The sequence below is a fragment of the Diachasmimorpha longicaudata genome, chromosome 7 (assembly GCF_034640455.1).
Source record: "Diachasmimorpha longicaudata isolate KC_UGA_2023 chromosome 7, iyDiaLong2, whole genome shotgun sequence".
NCBI lineage: Eukaryota > Metazoa > Arthropoda > Insecta > Hymenoptera > Braconidae > Diachasmimorpha > Diachasmimorpha longicaudata.
In genome coordinates this window covers 4,945,577-4,965,404 of record NC_087231.1, presented here as the reverse complement: position 1 = coordinate 4,965,404, position 19,828 = coordinate 4,945,577, and the positions used below count along the sequence as shown (strand labels likewise).

Here is a 19,828-nt window from a genome sequence, read left to right as displayed (position 1 = left end):
TTCCGTCGCTTACTGAATTAACATGTAGATTCTCATTCATATTTTTCTGAGACCCAAATGTGTATTGTCTTCAATGTCAATATTTACCGAATTTGTTTAGGGCGACGAGCGGAATAAATATTTTTTTTCTAGATATACAAAATGAAAAAATCTATTGGACCGAGAAGTGAGACACTTGAATGTGGAGAGAATGTTAAGTAGAGATGGGAAATTGATTCAGTTCGTTTAATCACTAGATTATGAAATTTTCATCCGCGAGATATTGAAGGTACATCAAACCTCTCCACACCTCAAAAAATTCTGAATGAGAAATGTCGTTCCAACTTCTCCTCAGATACCACTTTTATCGGAGAAATTTTCCACCTAAAACGCTGCGGTCTTCCCATATTCTCCTCTGCCTGGCGTTAAATTTATCGAATTATAAATTATGATTTTAGTGCTCTCCCGTGGATTTAAAAAAATATGAGTCACCTTTAATTAACAAACTTTCAACGCATAATTCATTGTCAACTGCATCCAAAAAATTCTCGCATTTTCATAACTTTATTTCCCCCTCCATTGCCCGGAAAAGGTGAATATTTAAATTTTATCCCTCTCATATGCACCGATAATTTTTTTTTTCTGGAATACCTCGTTCCATCTCCCTCTTCTCTCCAATTATGGCACACCCGCGGGCTGTAACGGCCTTGCGCCGCAACTTTTCGATGAATTTTAACGGGTGCGCTTCATTCTCCGCCCCAGCCCAGGGCGTTTCACTGCATGTGTCTGAGAGGTAAAAGAAGAAAAAACGATAATCGAGGAAGATGTGATAATATCCCGAAATGCCATCCAAATAGTCGGATGTGGGGAAAAGGGTATTAAAACGAATGAAATGGTGGATTTGAAAGAAGAGCATTAACAGTGCAGCATTGATTGCCATTCGATTAAAAAATTTATGTGGTGCACCTGAAGGTATAAACAGCTCGTTAGAGCCCACCAGTGTCTGTTTTTTTTTTCTGGTCCAGTCGTTTTGGCTAGAAGCACAGGGGAAACAAAAATAACAAAAAAATATGGACATTTGGAGCGGATGAGAAACAGACTGGCATTTCCATTCCCTCTTTCTCTCTTCATTTTCACCCTCCCTTTTAGGCACACTTTTATTCTTTATTATCGTCAGTTCGATTTATTTTCGGCTTGCATGGAAGAGGGCGTAGACCGGAACTTCCTCTCTTTCGCCATGGGTGCGACTCTCAACGCGAGGCCGGATAATCGTACAATTTGCCTGGCTAGCGAAGAGAGAGAAAGAGAATACAAACCATAACAACCCTGAAAATAGACTGGCATGGTGTGAGAGTCATTCCAAGGAGTTGAGGTAATGTCGATATTGCGATGAGTCTAACCCTCTGTTCTCAATTCACGGGGTAATTGCCCCATCCCCACCTCGAGCTACATCAGCCGACAGTGAGGGGGGAAAAAAATTAAAATAAAAAAAAAAACAAGAATAAGGAGTTAAGGTTATGGGGATAAAAAGGATGGTGAGGCAAAACGTGGAGCGAGAGTTCGTCGAAGTAACGGAGTGAGATCGTTCGTGGGCCCTCACTTTACGAGTGAAGAATACCCGAAATAATTTTCCCAAACTCCTGAAACGCACGGGATAAAAGTAATTTCAAGTTTCACAGGGATAAAGATGTTCACGCGATTTTTACAGGGATCGAGGAAAAGAATGTTGTAATCATGGGGGGAGAGAGTACAGCGGAGTGAATCGCCTTCAGTTATAAATTATTTGTGAATATCTTGTCGTCCTTTTTAGACCCTTGACATGTCGAACTTACATTTGAATCCTAATTCGTCTCGGAGAGGACTGAATAACTAACGGCGATGATAATATATTAAACTCAATTTTCAAATCGAGTGAAATGCTTTTAGCGGTAATTGTAATTTCTGTCACCGAATGACTCCACGAATTTCACAATTTCCATAATTGAAACATCCTTCTCCCTCAACAAAAGATTGCTTCCACACTGACAATCGCTGGAGCATCAAGACAATACATTACCACCAAAATAACCGAAAACAAAAATTCACCTCTCTCTCTCTCTCGTAGTTGGCGAATTTAAACAATACACCTGTCTCTCCCCATTCATTCTGATTTTTTTTACGAATTGTACCTACCTGTCTGCGTACCTGTGGGGATAGAGCAGAGGAGGGTGGGGAAATGGAGGCAACCTGGTAAAATGGTGGATGTGAAGACTGAGCATACAGCAGACAGGGTAGACAATACGTATCGAGCGAGAGCAACACCCTTCTACCCCCCACTCCGTCATTATCCCTCTATTTACCTTTCCCTCTTGTTTCCCGTGTCCGTTTTCCACTTTCATTTCTACCCCTTCTCTCATCCCCCATCTGCCACCCCTTCACCTCACCCAGGCCGTGGTTTCTGAAGCCACCCCCAAACACGGGAAAACAACGATACAATTGCCACCGTGTTCAACCGTATAAACCAAAACCACGGAATGTTAGTTCAAAAGTGTTGTCGCGTCAAGGTTTCCAACGAGTGGTAAAATTTTCCACAATGTTGGCGTTTCATTCTATTTCCACTTCTCTCGGCTTCTTCCCGGCGTTTCTTTTTTTCCTCCCCCTCAACTTTACCTCAAAGAAAAGCCAGAATAATTGAAACTCTTGGATTTGTTAATTTCCTGGTGTTTCAGATTCACCACTCCGTCTCATTGGTAGAGAGTGGGAGAGAGAGAGAGAGAGATAGTCTCACATCGCGAATAAAAAGCGACATTCAATAGCTCTCGTCTGAAAGGGAATATTTTCTCTGACTTTATACGTTTTTGCCCAACGGCCATAAGTCTCGCCTTTGCCTAACTTCTCTTTGCTCGGATAAAAGAGGAGTAAAGACGGTGCAGCACCCTCGGGATACACACCCCCACTAGTATCATCGATAGCCCTACTTCTGTACCTTTTGAACACATATTCGCGTCATCTTACTTCTCGACGCCGTAAGGCTGACGATGTTCAGCCTCCGTGCGCCGACTTTCCTTCGTTTGAGCCCCAACACAGGGGCATTTATATCAAAGTGGAGAGAAAAAAATCTTGCGCAAGATGCTGAATAAAAGGAGTGAGGGAGATGAGAAAAAAAAGGAGACCATGGGAGACACGTATCACCAGTCAACAGTCCATAAATTTCGCCATGATTACGTGCGTGTGTCGAAGAGTCTTTGGCAAGGCCGACGACCTTCCTTAATGACCAACTTTATCCGGCATCATCGACCCGTATTTCTCATATTCTTGCGAAATCCTCATCCCCACCGGGCTCCGCAGCATCAATGAGCGTGTGTGTATGCGCTCCATTAAATCCATCAGTCGTTTTTTTTATTTGGCTTCAATGCTCAGACGCACATCTTCCGACCCCCTGCAATGGCTCGCTCACACCATGTTTGATGTATCTCGGTCGTGTCCACCTTATGAAGTAGTTTGTATAAATCAATTGGAATTTATGGGAGATTAGAGAAATCTTTTCAGTGGGTAGGAGGGATGAATGAGTCATCCTTGAGTCTACGGTGTTGATTATTAAGGGGAGAGGTGCAGTGACCCTGAGGAAAACTCTCCCAATTGCCAATCGATAATTTATTCTGTCCGATAACGATCAAAATATTTGAAAAATTATTTCATTTCAGTTTCACTGGATTTTTCAAGGCAATTTTTCCTGAAAAGGTGTGATAACAGCAATCCTGTTTGCCGACAATCTGAATCAGTGAAATTCAACCTGATTTATTAACTGAAATAATTTATTCGAGAATGTATCGGGCGCCGCATGAAGCGGTCAGCATTTTTCTTATACCTCTTGACATTTTTCCTCATTTCTTCTTTTTAATTTCAAACTGTCGTTGTTTAATACCCACAAAATCCTACACGGCGCGCGCCCAGGGCCGGCCCACGCGACTCCACGAACTCGTTTTACCCACCTTCGGCCTCGTCCCCGCAGCCCGCGTGTGGGTATCTCCCTTTTGCATTCACTCATTTTGCTTTTTTTTTTTTATTTCTCTTTTATTTTCTACCACCACTGGCTCTCTCCTACCATGCAGCTCACGTAGTTTATATATATTTTTTTTTTCTCGTCATTCGGTTACGACTTTGCCACACACCAGTTAGAGCCCCTCCGTCAGTTTCATTCGGGCAATCGTGTCACTTGGTTACGCCTCGTACCATCATTTTTAGAAGTATCTCCGCTATTTTTTTTATTCCCACCAGTTCAAGACGGTTATAACCAATGATACTGAGCGTCGTTTGTCAGTGTACATGAAACCGGTGTTTACTGAGAGTCGTATGATGCCGGGTAGTGACGATAACACCACACCAGACAGTGTGTCGTGTTGGTTGATCTCATCCTTGTTGCTCTTCGTCTGAAGTCAATGTAACTCAGCCTTGAACGATAAGAATTCTTTCCACACGAGAATTTGAGCCTCGGTGATAAGACAATACTGGATAAACTCAATAGAATCCATACGCACAAGGAAAAATACGTCAAAACTGTTCTTCCAATTGAGACTTCGATTCACTTAGCATTTTCATCAGTAAGAAAAGTTGCCCTTTATTTCAACTGCTTCGAGAAAATCGGCGAGGCTATCTCGGTACCCAGGTAGGAAAAAACGAATGGGCCAACCTTGGTACAAGCACGGCCGCCGAGCTGCCGTAGCTCGGCACCCGGGCTCCAGCCAAACTCGCGCCGAACTTGGCTAGACCCTGGGATGATAACACGGGGCCAGGCCTGGGACCGAACTTTGGCCAGACTTCGGTCGCCGTACTTTGGCCGCACTCTGGGCTTACCATTCGGCCCGAAATTGGCCCAGGCCTGTTGCCGAACTTTGGCCGCACTCTGGGCTTACCATTCGGCCCGAAATTGGCCCAGACCTATTGCCGAACTTTGGCCGCATTCTGGGCTGACCATTCGGCCCGAAATTGGCCCAGATTTACGACCAGAGCTGTGGCCAGGCTCCAACCGTTGCCTGTATTGGGTTCAGAATCACCAATAAATATATGAACGGTATATCTGATAAGCAGACATGTATTTATTACCTTCAACATTATACAGAAAACAGTTTTATTATGTGACAAAACTTATATTTAAATTTATTAAATCTATTGACAAAAAAACTCAGCCAATCAAAAACTTTTTTCCTCCTATCGACATAGTACATGTTTTCATCCGATTTTGGTTGAACAGTTAAAGATATGCAGTGTTTGTATCTCCAATTTTCATGAAAGATAATCACAACTATGAGATTTTTCCGCGAACAGAATATGAAAACTCAAAAAAATGATTGCAGGTATAAATTGTAGAAAAATCTTTTGTGGATTATTTTCATCCGCTTTTAAAATAAATAATCTACGTAGATCATTTGAATCCGAAATTTAATACGACATACCATATTAAGTCTTAATAAACTCTCTCTTACAATCTAATAATATTAGCAGTCAGTCTTCAGAATTCGAAGATTGTATTAACAAAATATCCAACAAAATAACGCACCAATGTTATTTTTTAAATTAGTAGTTTAGAATTGATAAATTATCGTGCTTCAATTCAAGCATGAAAACAGTCATTATAATAGCAATATTATGGATAATTTATTCCGCTATGGATGATAAGAATTAATTCTTATATCCATAGACAATTGCTGATACGAATTATCCTGATAAGAATTATTTTTTCATCTCGGAAAGACGTCCTTTTTTTACAATAATGTCTTCTCCATCTGCAACTCCGGAACACAGAATGATATTTAGTTGCATTGATTGTGTGCTAGTTCTATATAATATTGCTTATTATATTCACTCTTTCAAACAAACTTAGAAATATAAAAAAGTCTTGGATAGGATTACATATAACTAATTAATTTCAACCCTTAAATTTGAAATCTTTGGGGAATATGGACGCAGTCCGATTGTGAAACTTCAACCTTATAAATATTATTTGACTTGAATCACCAAATACTGAAAACAGCTCTCAATGGCTGAAATTACTTTCATTAGAATTTTTCTTAAAAATTAAAAATCCACTTATTATTTTTCCCTTTAAACTTTTGGACATAATATTTAATCCCTGAACCAACAACGGATATTTATTCCCGTGATCTAACTTATGAGGAAATGACATAGAAAATACTTTATTATGCTAAGATACATCACATTTTCCAATTGTTATTTCCATCTTCTGGATTTCCGACCTCGCCAGGAGAAATATAATAAATATAATTAATACTTCAATGACAGCCGAATACTAAACAATATTCATATATTAATATATATTCTGCCCAATGAAACGCCTCGCGATAAAAATATATTGATAATATAAACTTTTCCTATTAATCGTACCTTTTATCAAGAATATCACAACTAATACAATTACGAAAATGAACTAATGGAGTCATATTAACACAGTGATTTTACAATTCCATTTATCCCGGAAAAATGAAGTATTATCGATTGGTATCGGTTGGTTGGTTGGTTGGTTGGAGCTGCCGTGTAGTCTTGGGTATTGATGTGTAACCTTCACTTCTTAAAATGGCTAACAATTCATCGATTGCTTCTGCTGTTGTAGCTCTTCTGAATTTCACTGCCCATTGATTAATTTTTTGCTCCATTCCCCGCGGTTCCAATTTGTCCAGAGTTTGTGTATTCTTGTCTCCAATGCTGTCAGTGAATACTTTGTTGAAATCATTGTCAATGTCATCTGAATCACCATCACAACCTGAGCCCCCAAGAATTGGTTCATCCCTGTCTCCAACGCTGCTATTGGATTCACTGATGCAATCATTAAGATGCTTATACGAGCCACAATCACCATCACCACCCGACCAACTATCACCACAAGCACTAGCATTATCATCGAGATGTCGAACATCGACATCTCCACTAATTTGATCCACAATAGATCCACTACGGATAGTTATTTCATTGGCTGTTGGCAAACTAACCTCTTCCTCATCGGCATTATTGCGTTCACTGTAATCCGGAGTTTTTTCTTTAGCGCCTTCTACGTTTACAGATTCTTTTTTCTTCAGTTGATGAAAATGTCTGTATTTTTTAACCCGTGAATATGAACTCTGAGACATATTACAATAGTAAAAGAGTAATATTAAAATAATAAATTGCCGCACACGACACTCATGTCTACTGCCACAATCAGACTACTCAACACGCCATCTTACGGGCTGTTGTCATAGAATGTGTGGTATACGGTGATATCCACGCATATTTTCCCCTGAAATAGTATGTTCAGAAGAAATAATGGTACCTTCGGAAGAAGGAGAATCAAAGGACGAAAAATTTAGTGAAGGAACATTCCCCATGAGAATTCAATTTTTGGAATGCTGTTCCATATGGGACCCAAGCCTGGCAAACCATGCCCCTTGTCTGCCTGGCCATGTCTCGGGGCAAGCTTGGTGACCCAAGCCTGGCAAGCCATGCTCTTTACCAGTCTGGCCATACCTCGGGTCAAGCGTGGTTGCCCAAGCCCGGCAAACCGTGCTCTTTGCCAGTCTGGCCATACCACGGGCCAAGCTTAGTGACCCAAGCCTGGCAAGCCATGCTCTTTGCCGGTCTGGCCATGCCTCGGGCCAAGCTTGGTGGCCCAGATCTGGCAAGCCAGTCTCGTGCCAGACCTGGCCCGTTTCGTGGACATTGGCATTTCCTACCTGGGTATTAGCATTTCTCCTTTCTCTCTCTCTCTCTCGGTTCTTTTCTCTCACCAAGATTTATCAGCCTCACCGGGACGATTAATGCAATAACAGCAGGAGAACACCGGAGAAATTACTTTTTTTTAGTTCACGAGGAGAAAAAAAAAATCTGATCCTGGATAAAAGTCGCCCACGTCCCCTTGCATCGATAGATCGTGATCCACGACGTTGATTCCCCGAGTGAAGTGAAAGAGAGGAAGAGGGGAGAAGGGATATAAGGTTGACTCCGGATAAGGAGTGAAGTCGAGAGATGGCCATCACGGCTGTAGCCAGCTGCCTTGGACCCCCACCATTGCCACCGGGCAAGCGTTTTCTCCAACGTTCCAAGAAGCTCTCCTCGACTTACCTGAGCTTTCATGATCCAGCTATCGAGGCTGGTATACAAACTGTGCATGAGACAATTCCACGTTATGCTGTCATCAAGCCACTCCCACCTAGGCCAAGATCTCGAGCCTCTTACACCGCCAATCACGATGAGTTTAATTTTACGAAGAAAGACAATTTGTTTCGGAGTCAATCAGAGGGAAATTTGTGGAGGAAGGAGCAGCATAATGGGGGCTTGAATACATTGGATAGGTGTATTAAGGCGATTTATGGTAGTTGGAAAAATTTGATGCAACGTAAGTGTACGAGAGGGAAATGTTTAGTTATTTTTAGTCGATTGAAATCTTGGGATGGAGCTGTGGGACGTAATATGTAGATTTATCTCCTTTTGTTGATGACATATTTCCGAAATTATTGAACGTGTCTGTGTGATCATTGATGGACAATTTTTGAATGAAAATTTTCACTCTTAACGTCTCATTTAATCAGTTGAAAATATATCATGCGGAAAATTTTATTCTTAGTCATTTCACGTCATAAAAGAGCATTTCGCTCAACTATTCCACAAGACTTGATTCACCTTTTGCATACACGTACTAGGAACAAGTATAAATTCACGGAAGAGAATATATCGTGAAAGATTGTGCCCAGTGAAGCGAGAAGCAGGTATTCGACGTTGAACTGTGCACAGTGACGCCCGTAAACGGTAGCAGTGGCTGGACACCGGTTAGAATCGATCGTTTGAACGGATGAAACGAGAGCGTCTGAGTGAGGATGAAAAAGAAGAAAAAAAAATTAGTTTAAAAAAAAAATTCAGAGGACGATATGGCTGAGGTCATTGGGATTGTCCGCACCGTCTCGATACGGCATTTTCTCAGCAGCTGTCTTCATTTCTAATGGTTTTCATAGCCTCGGGATTTTCTCAACGTCTCGAGGAATCGCTCGAAGGTCGCACTGAGATCGTTTTAATAATTCAATGTTTCAGGACTCTTTGAGACATTCAATTCACCAGGTTCTAGCGAATTTCATTCCTTCCGCTGAACTTCTCCCCCATCTCCGACATTAGCCCTAGTTTCCTCTGCCTTTATTCAGCTGGGACATGCTCCAACTATTTTCTAGTGAGGGTTTTAAGGGAGGAGTGATGAAATTTTCCCTCTTTCTCGACGGGACATTTACGTGGGGGTATTTTCTCCGAGGATTCTAACTCGAGTAGCGAAGGAAAAGCCGTTTACAACTCTACAAGGAGATCGTTTTATCGCGGTGAGACCATAAAACAACTGAATGGTTCTACTATCCTTACTCACGTGCTGAAGATTCCACGGGAAAATTTCTGTAGCCCGGCATCTCATACGCCCGGGAAGTGCACGGTTCTGATTTTAATGTCATGGGTTTTAGTGGAATCAGGAGTTGCAATAAATAGAAACAATCATTGCCTACTACTTCAGTGATTTCCAATGTGAAAATTTACATATTCCATTGGCATTCACGGGGAGAAAAGAATATAATCCTGTCAATTAAATTCAGTTCAGACAAGAATCGGAGGCAGATTTTTTATTTGAAAGAAATTTCACTGGCTGAATTATATATTTTTTCAATGCACAGCAAAATATGAAAGAATTACTTTTCCATTGGAAGTTATTGAAACGTTATGTCGTTGGATTTTCTTCTTTCTCTGGAAGATTATCGAGTTATCGGCCAGAATTGGAACGAACGACGTTCTACAAATATCACTGTTCGACTGACTGATAATTGATGATAACTAAAATATAGAAAAATTCCATAAGGTCTTGTGGAAGTGATAGACATCAGGTTGTCTTTACAAAATAACCTACAAGTAGTGTCTTAAAACATTAATTTCCCTGGTGAATGAGTTCCACAATTAGTCCGATAATGGGGCTGCTGATAACACTGTTTAGGAAATGGTGACAATCGCCTGAACTTCTAAATTGTTTTGTGAGGTCTCTTGCAGGTTTTGAGTCGTCTTAGATAATTCAAAATCGTATCATGTCGCTTATCAGATCGTTTCACCATTACATCGAGTACAAATTGATATTGAGCCCAACTATTAAGAGTCACCCGAAAATTATTACAATCTTGTAATCAATCTAGGCACGAAGTCCAGGGGCATTATTCACTCCGCATTTCAACAATGAAAACATGATAACAACTTGGGTTTGGGAAAGTTTGGTATGGTCTCTTAAACTTGGCGCCCGTTATATTGACATTTTTGAAAGTTGCAGGAGGTGACATTTTTTTAATGAATATATGGGTTACACGGATCAATCACTGAACTGGTTCTCTTATCTGATATCAATACAATACATTAATCTAAGCCCTTGGCGTGACTCGACGTTCCAAAATTCATTCGTTCCCAGATCATTAGAAAATTATAGGTAGACGTACGATAGAGGTAAAAATTACGAAAAATTTCCGAAATTTGCTGCTCCAAATGCATTAATCATACACTTTTATAGAACGTCAGAATAATTTTTATCAAAAATTTTTCTCCCTTGTATAATTCATTTTACATTTCAACAATTTTTCTTCCATTGAAAACGACGTCGAGAACTCGACCCAACATTTCAGTTTCATGACATGAAAATTAAGTGGAATTAATATTCACATGGGATACACGAGACAGTGACATGTCTCAGAATAGTTGAACAACTACGCAAGTCATTTGCTAGGGCTGTTAATAATATTACCAATGTCGTCTATTAAGTGAACGCGTTGCGTAACCCCAATTGGAGCGACACATTGTCTATGTTTGTCATCGGGATTTTTTTCCCCCTTGTTTCCCTTCACTGGACAAACGCAAACACCAATACAGTATCACCGTTGGCTCGCCGGAAGGTTTTTTTTTTTCTTTTTTGGAGCACGTTTAACACAGATGTTTATATTGATTGTCCGTAACACCGGTGTTTCCTATTTTATTTAACCTCAAGTAGAACGGGGTGGAGGGTTAAATCTCGGGGCAATGGGATGGTGGGAAAAATCAACAACCTGTTGATATCGAATGGCAATTTCAGAAGCAGGTACAAAATCCCCATGTGTATCCTAAGAATGTTTCCTTTTTTTTCACTCGAATGTAGTTTGGAGAATGAAAAATTGGTTTCTTCCCGCTTACTTGTACCACTCTCACTCCGACCCTTAGTTGCTTTCATTTGTATTTCTCTCTCTAACCAAACACGTGTTCCTTATTTCTCAATTTTTTTTTTCGTTTACTTACGACTGAAAGAGAAAATAAGGAAAATGAAGTGAAAGACAGAGAGAAAGAGACAACACGGGGTTTATAAATAAGTCTCGTATTTCCGCGGCTTTCTTAAAAGCCTCCACTGATGCATTAGGTGGTGGTGGTGATATGGGGGGGGGGGGAAGGCGGGGGGTGTAGGATGAGGAAGTGAAATTGTTGGGTATTAACGTGTGCACACGTGTCGAGCAGTTATCTTACTACTTGAGACTAAAGAAGAGGTGAATTTCATGACGAAATCCGTCAGAGTCGGCTGTTGTGGTTTTCCTCGTGGATGGGTAACATAATGCTGAATGTTATTACTCGTCGTGCAGTTGTTATTAAAATTACAACAAAGTCCACGAGTTGGTAACAATGGCCCTTTGGTTATACGTCGGCATAACAACGGGTAAAGGACGTCCGGGTTTATGTACGTGTCATTTTTCTACTCACAGTTGTTGGAGGAATGCTTCTTTGCTAATTTTTTTTTTCTCTCATTTTTTTCTGAGCAATTTTTCACTCTTTGCTTGGTGGACACTTGTGACTCCCTGTACCCACCGCCTGCCTCATTCTTCAACACTTGCTCAACCAAGGAAGAACTGATTGCCTGGAGTACTCGACTTCGTCCAGCAGTGCCTCCTCACTGATGTCGTTATGGTTTTTAGGCGTTTTTTCCCCTCAGCTTTCTTTATTTGCAGTACAAGGCAATTGACATGTGGATCGTGTTGACTTTGAGGTGCCGAGTTCTATCTCGTTATGTCATGACATACTCTAGTACGGTGTCTCGTTCGCCTTTCTTTTTTTCGTCAAATTTTCACCAGAAACACCTACACAAGGGACATTAACTGGCCACATTTGGTGACGAGGTTCAGAATTATTTCGAGGTCGAGTTCTATTTTTTTTTTTTTCTCGCTGGTATTGGTGAATTGATGGGTTTTTTGGTTTCTTTTATCCAGCTGGAACGTCGAGTGTTTTTTTTAGTTAAGCATTGAGGAAGTCCCTTGGGGGAGAAGTGTTGGATATTTACATGGAATCTTTAATCATCTCTGAGTGTCACTCGTGACTCTTGGAATTTGAATACCACTTGCATCATCTCGCATTTCTGAAATTGTACATGAATTCATGAATGTGTTTATAATGAGAGGAATTCAATTTAACATAGTTTCCCACGGCGGTGAAAAAACTTTGTGTGTTAATAATTAATGCCAACATTTTATCCGCGAAACTTTCCTCGATTTCCAATAAAATTCCCACTGCATAAAAAAATAAGCCCCGTTGAACTCTCAACTTGTCAGGATAAACTATTTCATTCTCTCTTCTGCTCATCAACCGAATCAATGAATTTCTGTCCGTTAATGTGGGGCATGTTGTTTATTTTCAAATTAAAAATAGCTTCCCCCATATTCTATGTTACTTTCGATACATCGGGACAGGTACAATCGTTCGGGTGGTTTAATGCGAGAGGCGCGTGCGTCTCTAGAAACGTGGGAAGACGATGAACTAAATCCGGGTATGTTGCCATTACTACATCACCATACATATCAGGAAAGAAGTGTCGATCGATTTTACCCCACTCTCTCGTTGTGTTAAATACATTAAAAAGTCACAGCATTGGGACGAAAGCAATGAAAAACGAGGAAATAAAAATAACACCTAGTGAAAAATATATTTTCCACATGTGGTGAACCCATGAACTCGTCCATGTTTTTAAAAGTAAATGAGTTGAACGATAAAATCCCTCCAGCCGGTGGTTATACCTTTCTCCATGTCTACACGACATTTTCGGTTCGAACTGGTTCGAAGCCTTTTATATATATAAATTTAAGAGCCGTCCTACGCCGATGAGAACCTGTTCCAAGCGAGAAACGTGTAACCAACGTCCTCCTCTTTGCATCGTGAACACCGGAGGGATCCTTTTCCCACCTTCCCTCCCAAGACGCTACACAAACTTCCACCTATCCTTCTTTCGTCCATTGTCGTAAGCAACAGGGGGTGATGAAGGAGATATATACCCGAAGAGACAGTGGAAGAGGCGTGCGCGCAACTTCTTGCATATATATTTATATACATATATATATATATTTCTTTTTTTTTTATTTCATTTCTATTTATCCTTTTTTAACCTCCATCCAGGGGGATTTCGACTCGTTCCTCTCTGCCTCGTATGTAGACGGGACAAAGGCGTTTTCATGTGCAACTCCTCACTCGGCGTCGTCCTCCAGAACCGTATAATTTACCTCTTTGCAGGCGATAATGATGACAAAATTGTATTCAATTTGTACGCATATTTGTGTCACCGAAGTCGGTCTTTTAAAACTGTCCAGAACAATTGGTTTTGCGCTGGGAAAATATTTTTGAGGAGCATTTAAAATCGAGTGAGTGTCGGTGAAAGTGGAGATCACCCTAGTCCTCCCCCCACGACGTAAATCTTGGGAGCAAAAGAAAAATGAAGAACAAATTAAATTCCAAATTCGTCGATAATTAAGAAAAATAATCATTTCAACTAATGCGATACTAATTCAGCGTCAATGTTATTTTAAACAGTTGGTGGCATGAGCCGGCCGTCGAAAACAGTGACCCAGGTGAAGAAGGTGGCACCACCGGCTGTTCCCGATGTATTCCGACACTCCGGCTCGTCCTTCGGTTCGGCGGGATACGCAAGCAGCGAGGACGGTGGTTTCCTGTCAAGCGGCGGTGGCGGGGGCGGACCTGGTGACGACGGCTCCTATGGAATGCCAGCGGGAAAGAGTCCAGGACCGATTTACACTCACCCTGGATTTGCATTCCCACCAGTCGTTGGCAAATATGCCCACGCCGAGGATCAAGGTAAGACCGAAGGCTAAAATTCCATTCTAATCCAACCAATGTTGAAATAACTGTTTAGTCTACGATGGGAGCACCGTAAAAGGTGTAAATCACCTATTGTTTCTCCATTCCTTATTCATGATTTATTGCTTATTCTCCCCAGGTATTGATATGACACAGAGCCCAGGGAGGGATAGCCCAGGAAGCTCTGGCTCGGGCTCAGGCTCGAGACACTCAACAGCATCACTTGATTCGGGAAGGGCCTCCGGTTATCATCTCGGGCCACGTGGACCCGGTGCCCTTGCATCATCGCCCAGATGCTCAATCAGTTCACTCGGCAGTCATCCAGACAGGCCACCTGACCTTGACGTTGTGCATGCATGGTTAACTGAGTTGCAGTTCGAGGAGTATTTTCCTCTATTCGCCTCGGCTGGATACGATCTCGCTACCATTACTCGAATGACCCCAGAAGACCTCACGGCAATAGGTAATTGAGTGTCTTCACTTGTGTGTGTGTATGTGTGTATGTGTGTGTTTGAGAGAAGAGGTGGAGGGAACTTCCTACAACTCTAATTGAAGAATTTTATTCCATTGCATTCTATTCAATTCAAACTGTAAAATAAGAGAAAGTATCGGTGGAATTTCATCGCAATCCTTTGCATAAATCGATGGAAAAAAAAACAATTTATTTATAATGGTTTTCAAACGGAAAATCGTGATGACACAAATAGCAATAGTTCCGCACCTTATCTACTTCTACTGAATTAACCATCAAATCGCAGCGATCTCAACTAATGCAAAATACTAGCATAAATTTGTAATATTTTATCAGAGGAAATTTTCCAAATTTTCACATGAACTTCATGAATTCTCGATTCATATGATGTACCAAATGAAAGTTATTATGTTGAGTTACTCAAGTCAAGTTAGTTTGTCGTAGTTTCTCTAATAAAAATATCAAATCATTCTCCCCAAAATGGGCGCGTAAAATTAAGCAAGGAGTTTATAACTCCATAGATGAAATCAGATAAAGCCTTATTGCAATTTAATGATTATTTTTATCATTCTCCAAGGTATCAAAAAGCCAAATCACAGGAAACGGCTTAAAGCGGAGATCGACAATCTTAATGTAGGTGATGGTTTGCCAGAGCATGTACCAGGCTCCCTGGAGGAGTGGCTGAGATTATTGCGTCTTGAAGAGTACCTTGGTGCACTTCATCAGCAGGGTATGAGATCAGTTGAAGATGTTACGACCCTCACATGGGAGGACCTTGAGGACATTGGAATTGTTCGTTTGGGTCATCAGAAGAAACTTTTATTGGCGATAAAACGTGTTAAGGATATAAGATCGGGTAAGAGGGTACAGCCCCTGGATTTGTCGAGACTTCCACCCCATCCTGGCCATACCCAGGACGTTGTGATACAGCGGGGTGGGCCTGATCTTCCATCACCCGATGAGGATTGCTCGTCGCCTGTACTTAGGTCATTTCAAAGAGCTGGAACTGAATCATCTTCGGCATGGAGAAGTATGTATGCTGCATTGCCTGGTGGTATGGATTATTGTACGGTTGGTAGGGGACCACGTGGTAAATCACTTGAGAGTCTGGAGGACGCACCTCTTGGGTATCCACCGTCACCAGCTCCAGTCCAACACATCGACCCACTTGGATGGCGTCCGAGGTGTTTTGAGGACGGCGACGTGACACCCACGAATGAGGTCTCGTCCATGATTGAGGCTGGCGGTGGTACACTTCCACGACCAAGACACTGCCTTGTCAGACCACGACCCGTTGCCAAGGTAAAATACAATTAATATGAATTTGGGGCTTGGGAAGGGAGGACGGAAAAAAAATCGTATAGTTTTTTTACCTCCTCGTATGGTATTCAGATAATTTATAAATGAGGTATTCCATTAAAAATGAATCAGGGAATTATTCTCATCCTCTCGAAAATCGATTTTTTTGTTTACGAAATTATTTGTTTCTGTGGGACTGCAAGTGAGAGGAGGAAATTGGGTGAAATTTTGATAGATTGATGGTAAGGGAATAATGGAAGCAATTATCTTCGCTTGTATAACCCCAATGGGTTGTTATAAAACTAGAATTACTGGATTTACGAGTCACTGAGTTATTCAGAAGTTGTTTCTTCTCCATTAGAAAATATTCTGAAGTAGTGATTCTCACAGGTATTTAAGAGTCATTAAATCTATCAGGAAGTTTCAGTGAATTGAAAATTTATTTCAGATATTAGCAAGGGAGAAAAGAAAATTGAGTTTTAATCCATTAGAATTTAAGAGCCCATTAATGCAATGGGTTTTAAGTATTGTTCATTCGAGTAACATGCGAATTAGAATTATGCGCGGCACTCAGTGTATATTATAATAAAAATCAGTTTATGGAACAGGTAACTGCAACCCAGGGTCAATTCAAATCGCTGCCCAGGGATTTTGATAACAAGTATCAATTGACATACGGTTTGGAGAGTAGTCCACATCTTTCAAAACGACGGCCACCATCACCACCGAGGAGGCAGAGCTCCAGGGATTTGGGTAATGTTGTTGGTGGTAATGGTGGTAATGGTGATGTTGTTATCGACTGTAGTGGACCAGTACCGACTGCCTGTGATGAGCATCATATTCATCATCATTCACTCCATCATCCACCACCACCAGCACCTGCACCATCAGCTGCACCATCAACACCACAATTTCACAGACCTGCCTCATCCATGTCACGTTCCTGGGGCAGTGTCAGTGCCAATGTCAATGAGGAGCACGAACTCATTGCCACTCTTGCTCTGCAACATCGTAATGGATCTGACGCCAGTTTCAAGGTGATTAGGGAGAAGTCTTTATTGTCTCATTAAAAACTTATCTTATTGCAATAAATATTCATGGACTGAAAGCTAATATTTTTCTCGTACTTTTCCAGTCAAGCTCAAGCACAGAGTCGGATTCCCTGCCGTTCGCCAACGAAAATGCTGGCACGATAAAACAACGTGCAGCACGAGTACAGGAATACGGTAATAATTCACCGAACCTCAGTGGGCACGTGGTAACCCATCAACATCGTCCACCAAATGGCAATGAGCCTGCAGACGTACTAAATGACATTGGCAATATGCTGGCCAATTTGACAGATGAGTTAGACGCCATGCTGGAGGAAGAGAAGCGCCAAGGCCTCAATCCATAATGCTTTTATACTTTGCGTTGCCATAAAACAGTGGATTAATGAGGAGAAATACATTAACCACGGGCAGAATGAAAGAAAGAGATTTAAACAAACTAATAACAATGATAGAATTCATATTTCCTGATTAGATGAAACTGCGATAAGTCACCATGTCCAAATTGCAGCTATTGTTAGAAGAATGGCAAGTGAAATGAATGAAAGAATAATGTTTGGAATTTAGTGATGACAGCCTTCCAGTCTCATTCTGTTCTTCCTGTGAAATAACAACACCTTTAAGCAATACTTCTCAGTTGTTATGAACAATTGCTGCCAGATAAATAATCTGACAACATAATCACTGTATAATTCTCTTTAGACAAAAAAAAATATATTCCTAGGGCTCATCTTTCTTTCATTAGAGTCATGAAGAAATTTATATGTTTATATTGAGCCGTTGGATAAGCGCACGTGCTGCTTGTGATGTTTTCCCTCTTCCCTCAACCGAGCTTATTTTTCTTGGCGCCATCAATGGACAGAATTATTGCTATTACCTTTTTTTCGGATTATAGTTCTCAGACATTCCATTTGAGACCCATTTTTTTTATCCACCCTCCACCCCCCGTCCTTCTTGGTAACATAAAGAGAAAATTACACAGAGAATGAAATTAAGTACAGAAGAAATTCTGTTGTTTGTTGGGTTTTTGTTTTTGTGAACAAAGAGGATGAAATTATAAGAATGGAGTGTCCTTGGACTCTCGAATGACTCGGGATCTTCCCATGAATCTATTGTGTAAAAAAAAAAATTAACAGAACAAATATGTAATTACGTAACTGCAGTAAAGCATAATTATCCGAATGCCAATTGATGTTTTTTTATATTTATTACATACTAGTTAACGAAACGTAGACGAAAAAAAACTGCAATACGTGACGTAACAATTGTTCTAGCGACAATGTGCCCAGCTATACAGGGTGCCCCGGGAAGTTCCGATATAGGTTTTTTAATTTTATTTAAATGAGAGAAAAACAAATCGACGTAAGATTTTTTCAATTTTTTAAAAATGTACAGTTGTTTACATCATAACTGAAAATTAAATTGACGTAAGGTGCATTAGCTTAAATAAGAGAAGTGTAACGTCATCACTCGTCTGGCTCCCAAGTGTGGCCAGAAAAAAAAACAGCAAAAATATTTGAAAATAATTAAATTGCAGATTTATAAGATATAAATCAACAGTCGGATGAAATTGTGCTACTGCGCATTCGTGACACAAAAATAAAATAAACCGCTATATAAGATTACCTTAATCGTTGAGATTAATCTACAGAAGGAAATAAAAAAAAAAGCATTTCGGAAAAAAAGATCCGGTATTACTCGGTTCGAGGACTTGTCTTGTTAACTATTGTAGGTGTATAGTTATATATAGATAATGCCATGGATGAGCAATGGATTTCGAGGCTTGTCGGAAGTTTCGGTTCCAAAAGAAAAATCAAAGAGACTCATTCATTAGTAGAAAAAGTGAAAGAAGGTGTAGCTCTTCAAGTGTGAAGGCCCTGCCCTTATTTCCGCTTTCAATTCCTCACACCTTCCATAGAGTTAAAAAATAAACCCGAAAAGTGCGCATCAGTATTCTCGTTAGGATGGATCAACTTACCGATAACCCCTGCAATTCCTGCTTTTACATGGTGTTTAAAAATATTATATATCTATATATATCGATATATATCTAAATATATCCATATATATATATACATATGAAAGAATAAAAAAATAAAGTAAACCGACATAAAATAAAAATTTAGTTATAGTTTTTGTAAAGACTAAACCCTTCGCCGAACCGACCCCTTCCCCACGCCCCGATGAATCCTTCCTCCCATATTATTTGGTTGAAACATTATAGAAACGATTGAAATAAAGCCGATTGAAACAAAACATCAAAAGACTTTATTTTCACCTGAATCCCCTCACCCCTGATTTTGCCAATCCCCTCCGACCGCAAGAGAGAACTCTGTCACTGTGTCGAATCACCGTTTCTACACCGTGAAATGAACAAGTGAAAAAGTGGTTTTAAAAATCATCCAGAAGGTAATGAGATCGCGGTGTCTGAAATACGATAGTTGAAAAGCGTAGCAGTCTAAATATAACTAGAAAAAAAATTACCTAAAATACAAGCGTCATATTACCCATCAAAATGTGCAACAAAACTCAACAAAATCATGCCAATAAATACGCAATATCGTATGCAAAATATACCAGGCTAAAAGGGATGTCAACATCGCACAATAACAGTCATGTTGCTAAAATATGTGACAATGTGGATACCTGCTTACGCCAAGAAATTAATCTATCGATAAAGTTATTACTCTCAAATGTGTGACACATATCTATGTAAAGGATGTTGGGGTAATATACCAAACAATAAATGCCAAACCATATGAAATATTTAGGGATGGATTATCCTTGGCGATTTCAGTATGTTCTATGTCAATGTTTAATATTACAATAGCGCATATCACCAGTAAAAATAATTCATATAAATAATATTTTGACATTGACATCATTGACGGTCATTTTTAGA

General features: G+C 40.3%; 1 protein-coding gene across 6 annotated transcripts in view; it reads left to right on the top strand.

Moving 5' to 3' along the window:
- The window catches only part of LOC135164204 (uncharacterized), a 79,179-nt gene extending 60,129 nt beyond the window's left edge, over window positions 1-19,050 (top strand). For 4 of the 6 annotated variants that reach the window (XM_064124347.1, XM_064124346.1, XM_064124344.1 and 1 more), the window contains 5 exons: window positions 13,822-14,103; window positions 14,246-14,569; window positions 15,156-15,880; window positions 16,474-16,914; window positions 17,013-19,050. In XM_064124347.1, coding sequence (XP_063980417.1) covers window positions 13,830-14,103; window positions 14,246-14,569; window positions 15,156-15,880; window positions 16,474-16,914; window positions 17,013-17,273 — 2,025 coding nt within the window. In that variant the 5' untranslated portion in view covers window positions 13,822-13,829 and the 3' untranslated portion in view covers window positions 17,274-19,050. Of the gene's footprint in view, window positions 1-7,707; window positions 8,345-13,821; window positions 14,104-14,245; window positions 14,570-15,155; window positions 15,881-16,473; window positions 16,915-17,012 lie in introns of those variants that run through there. The other 2 variants (XM_064124342.1, XM_064124343.1) reach the window with 2 other exon arrangements.
- Window positions 19,051-19,828: the final 778 nt, after the last annotated feature.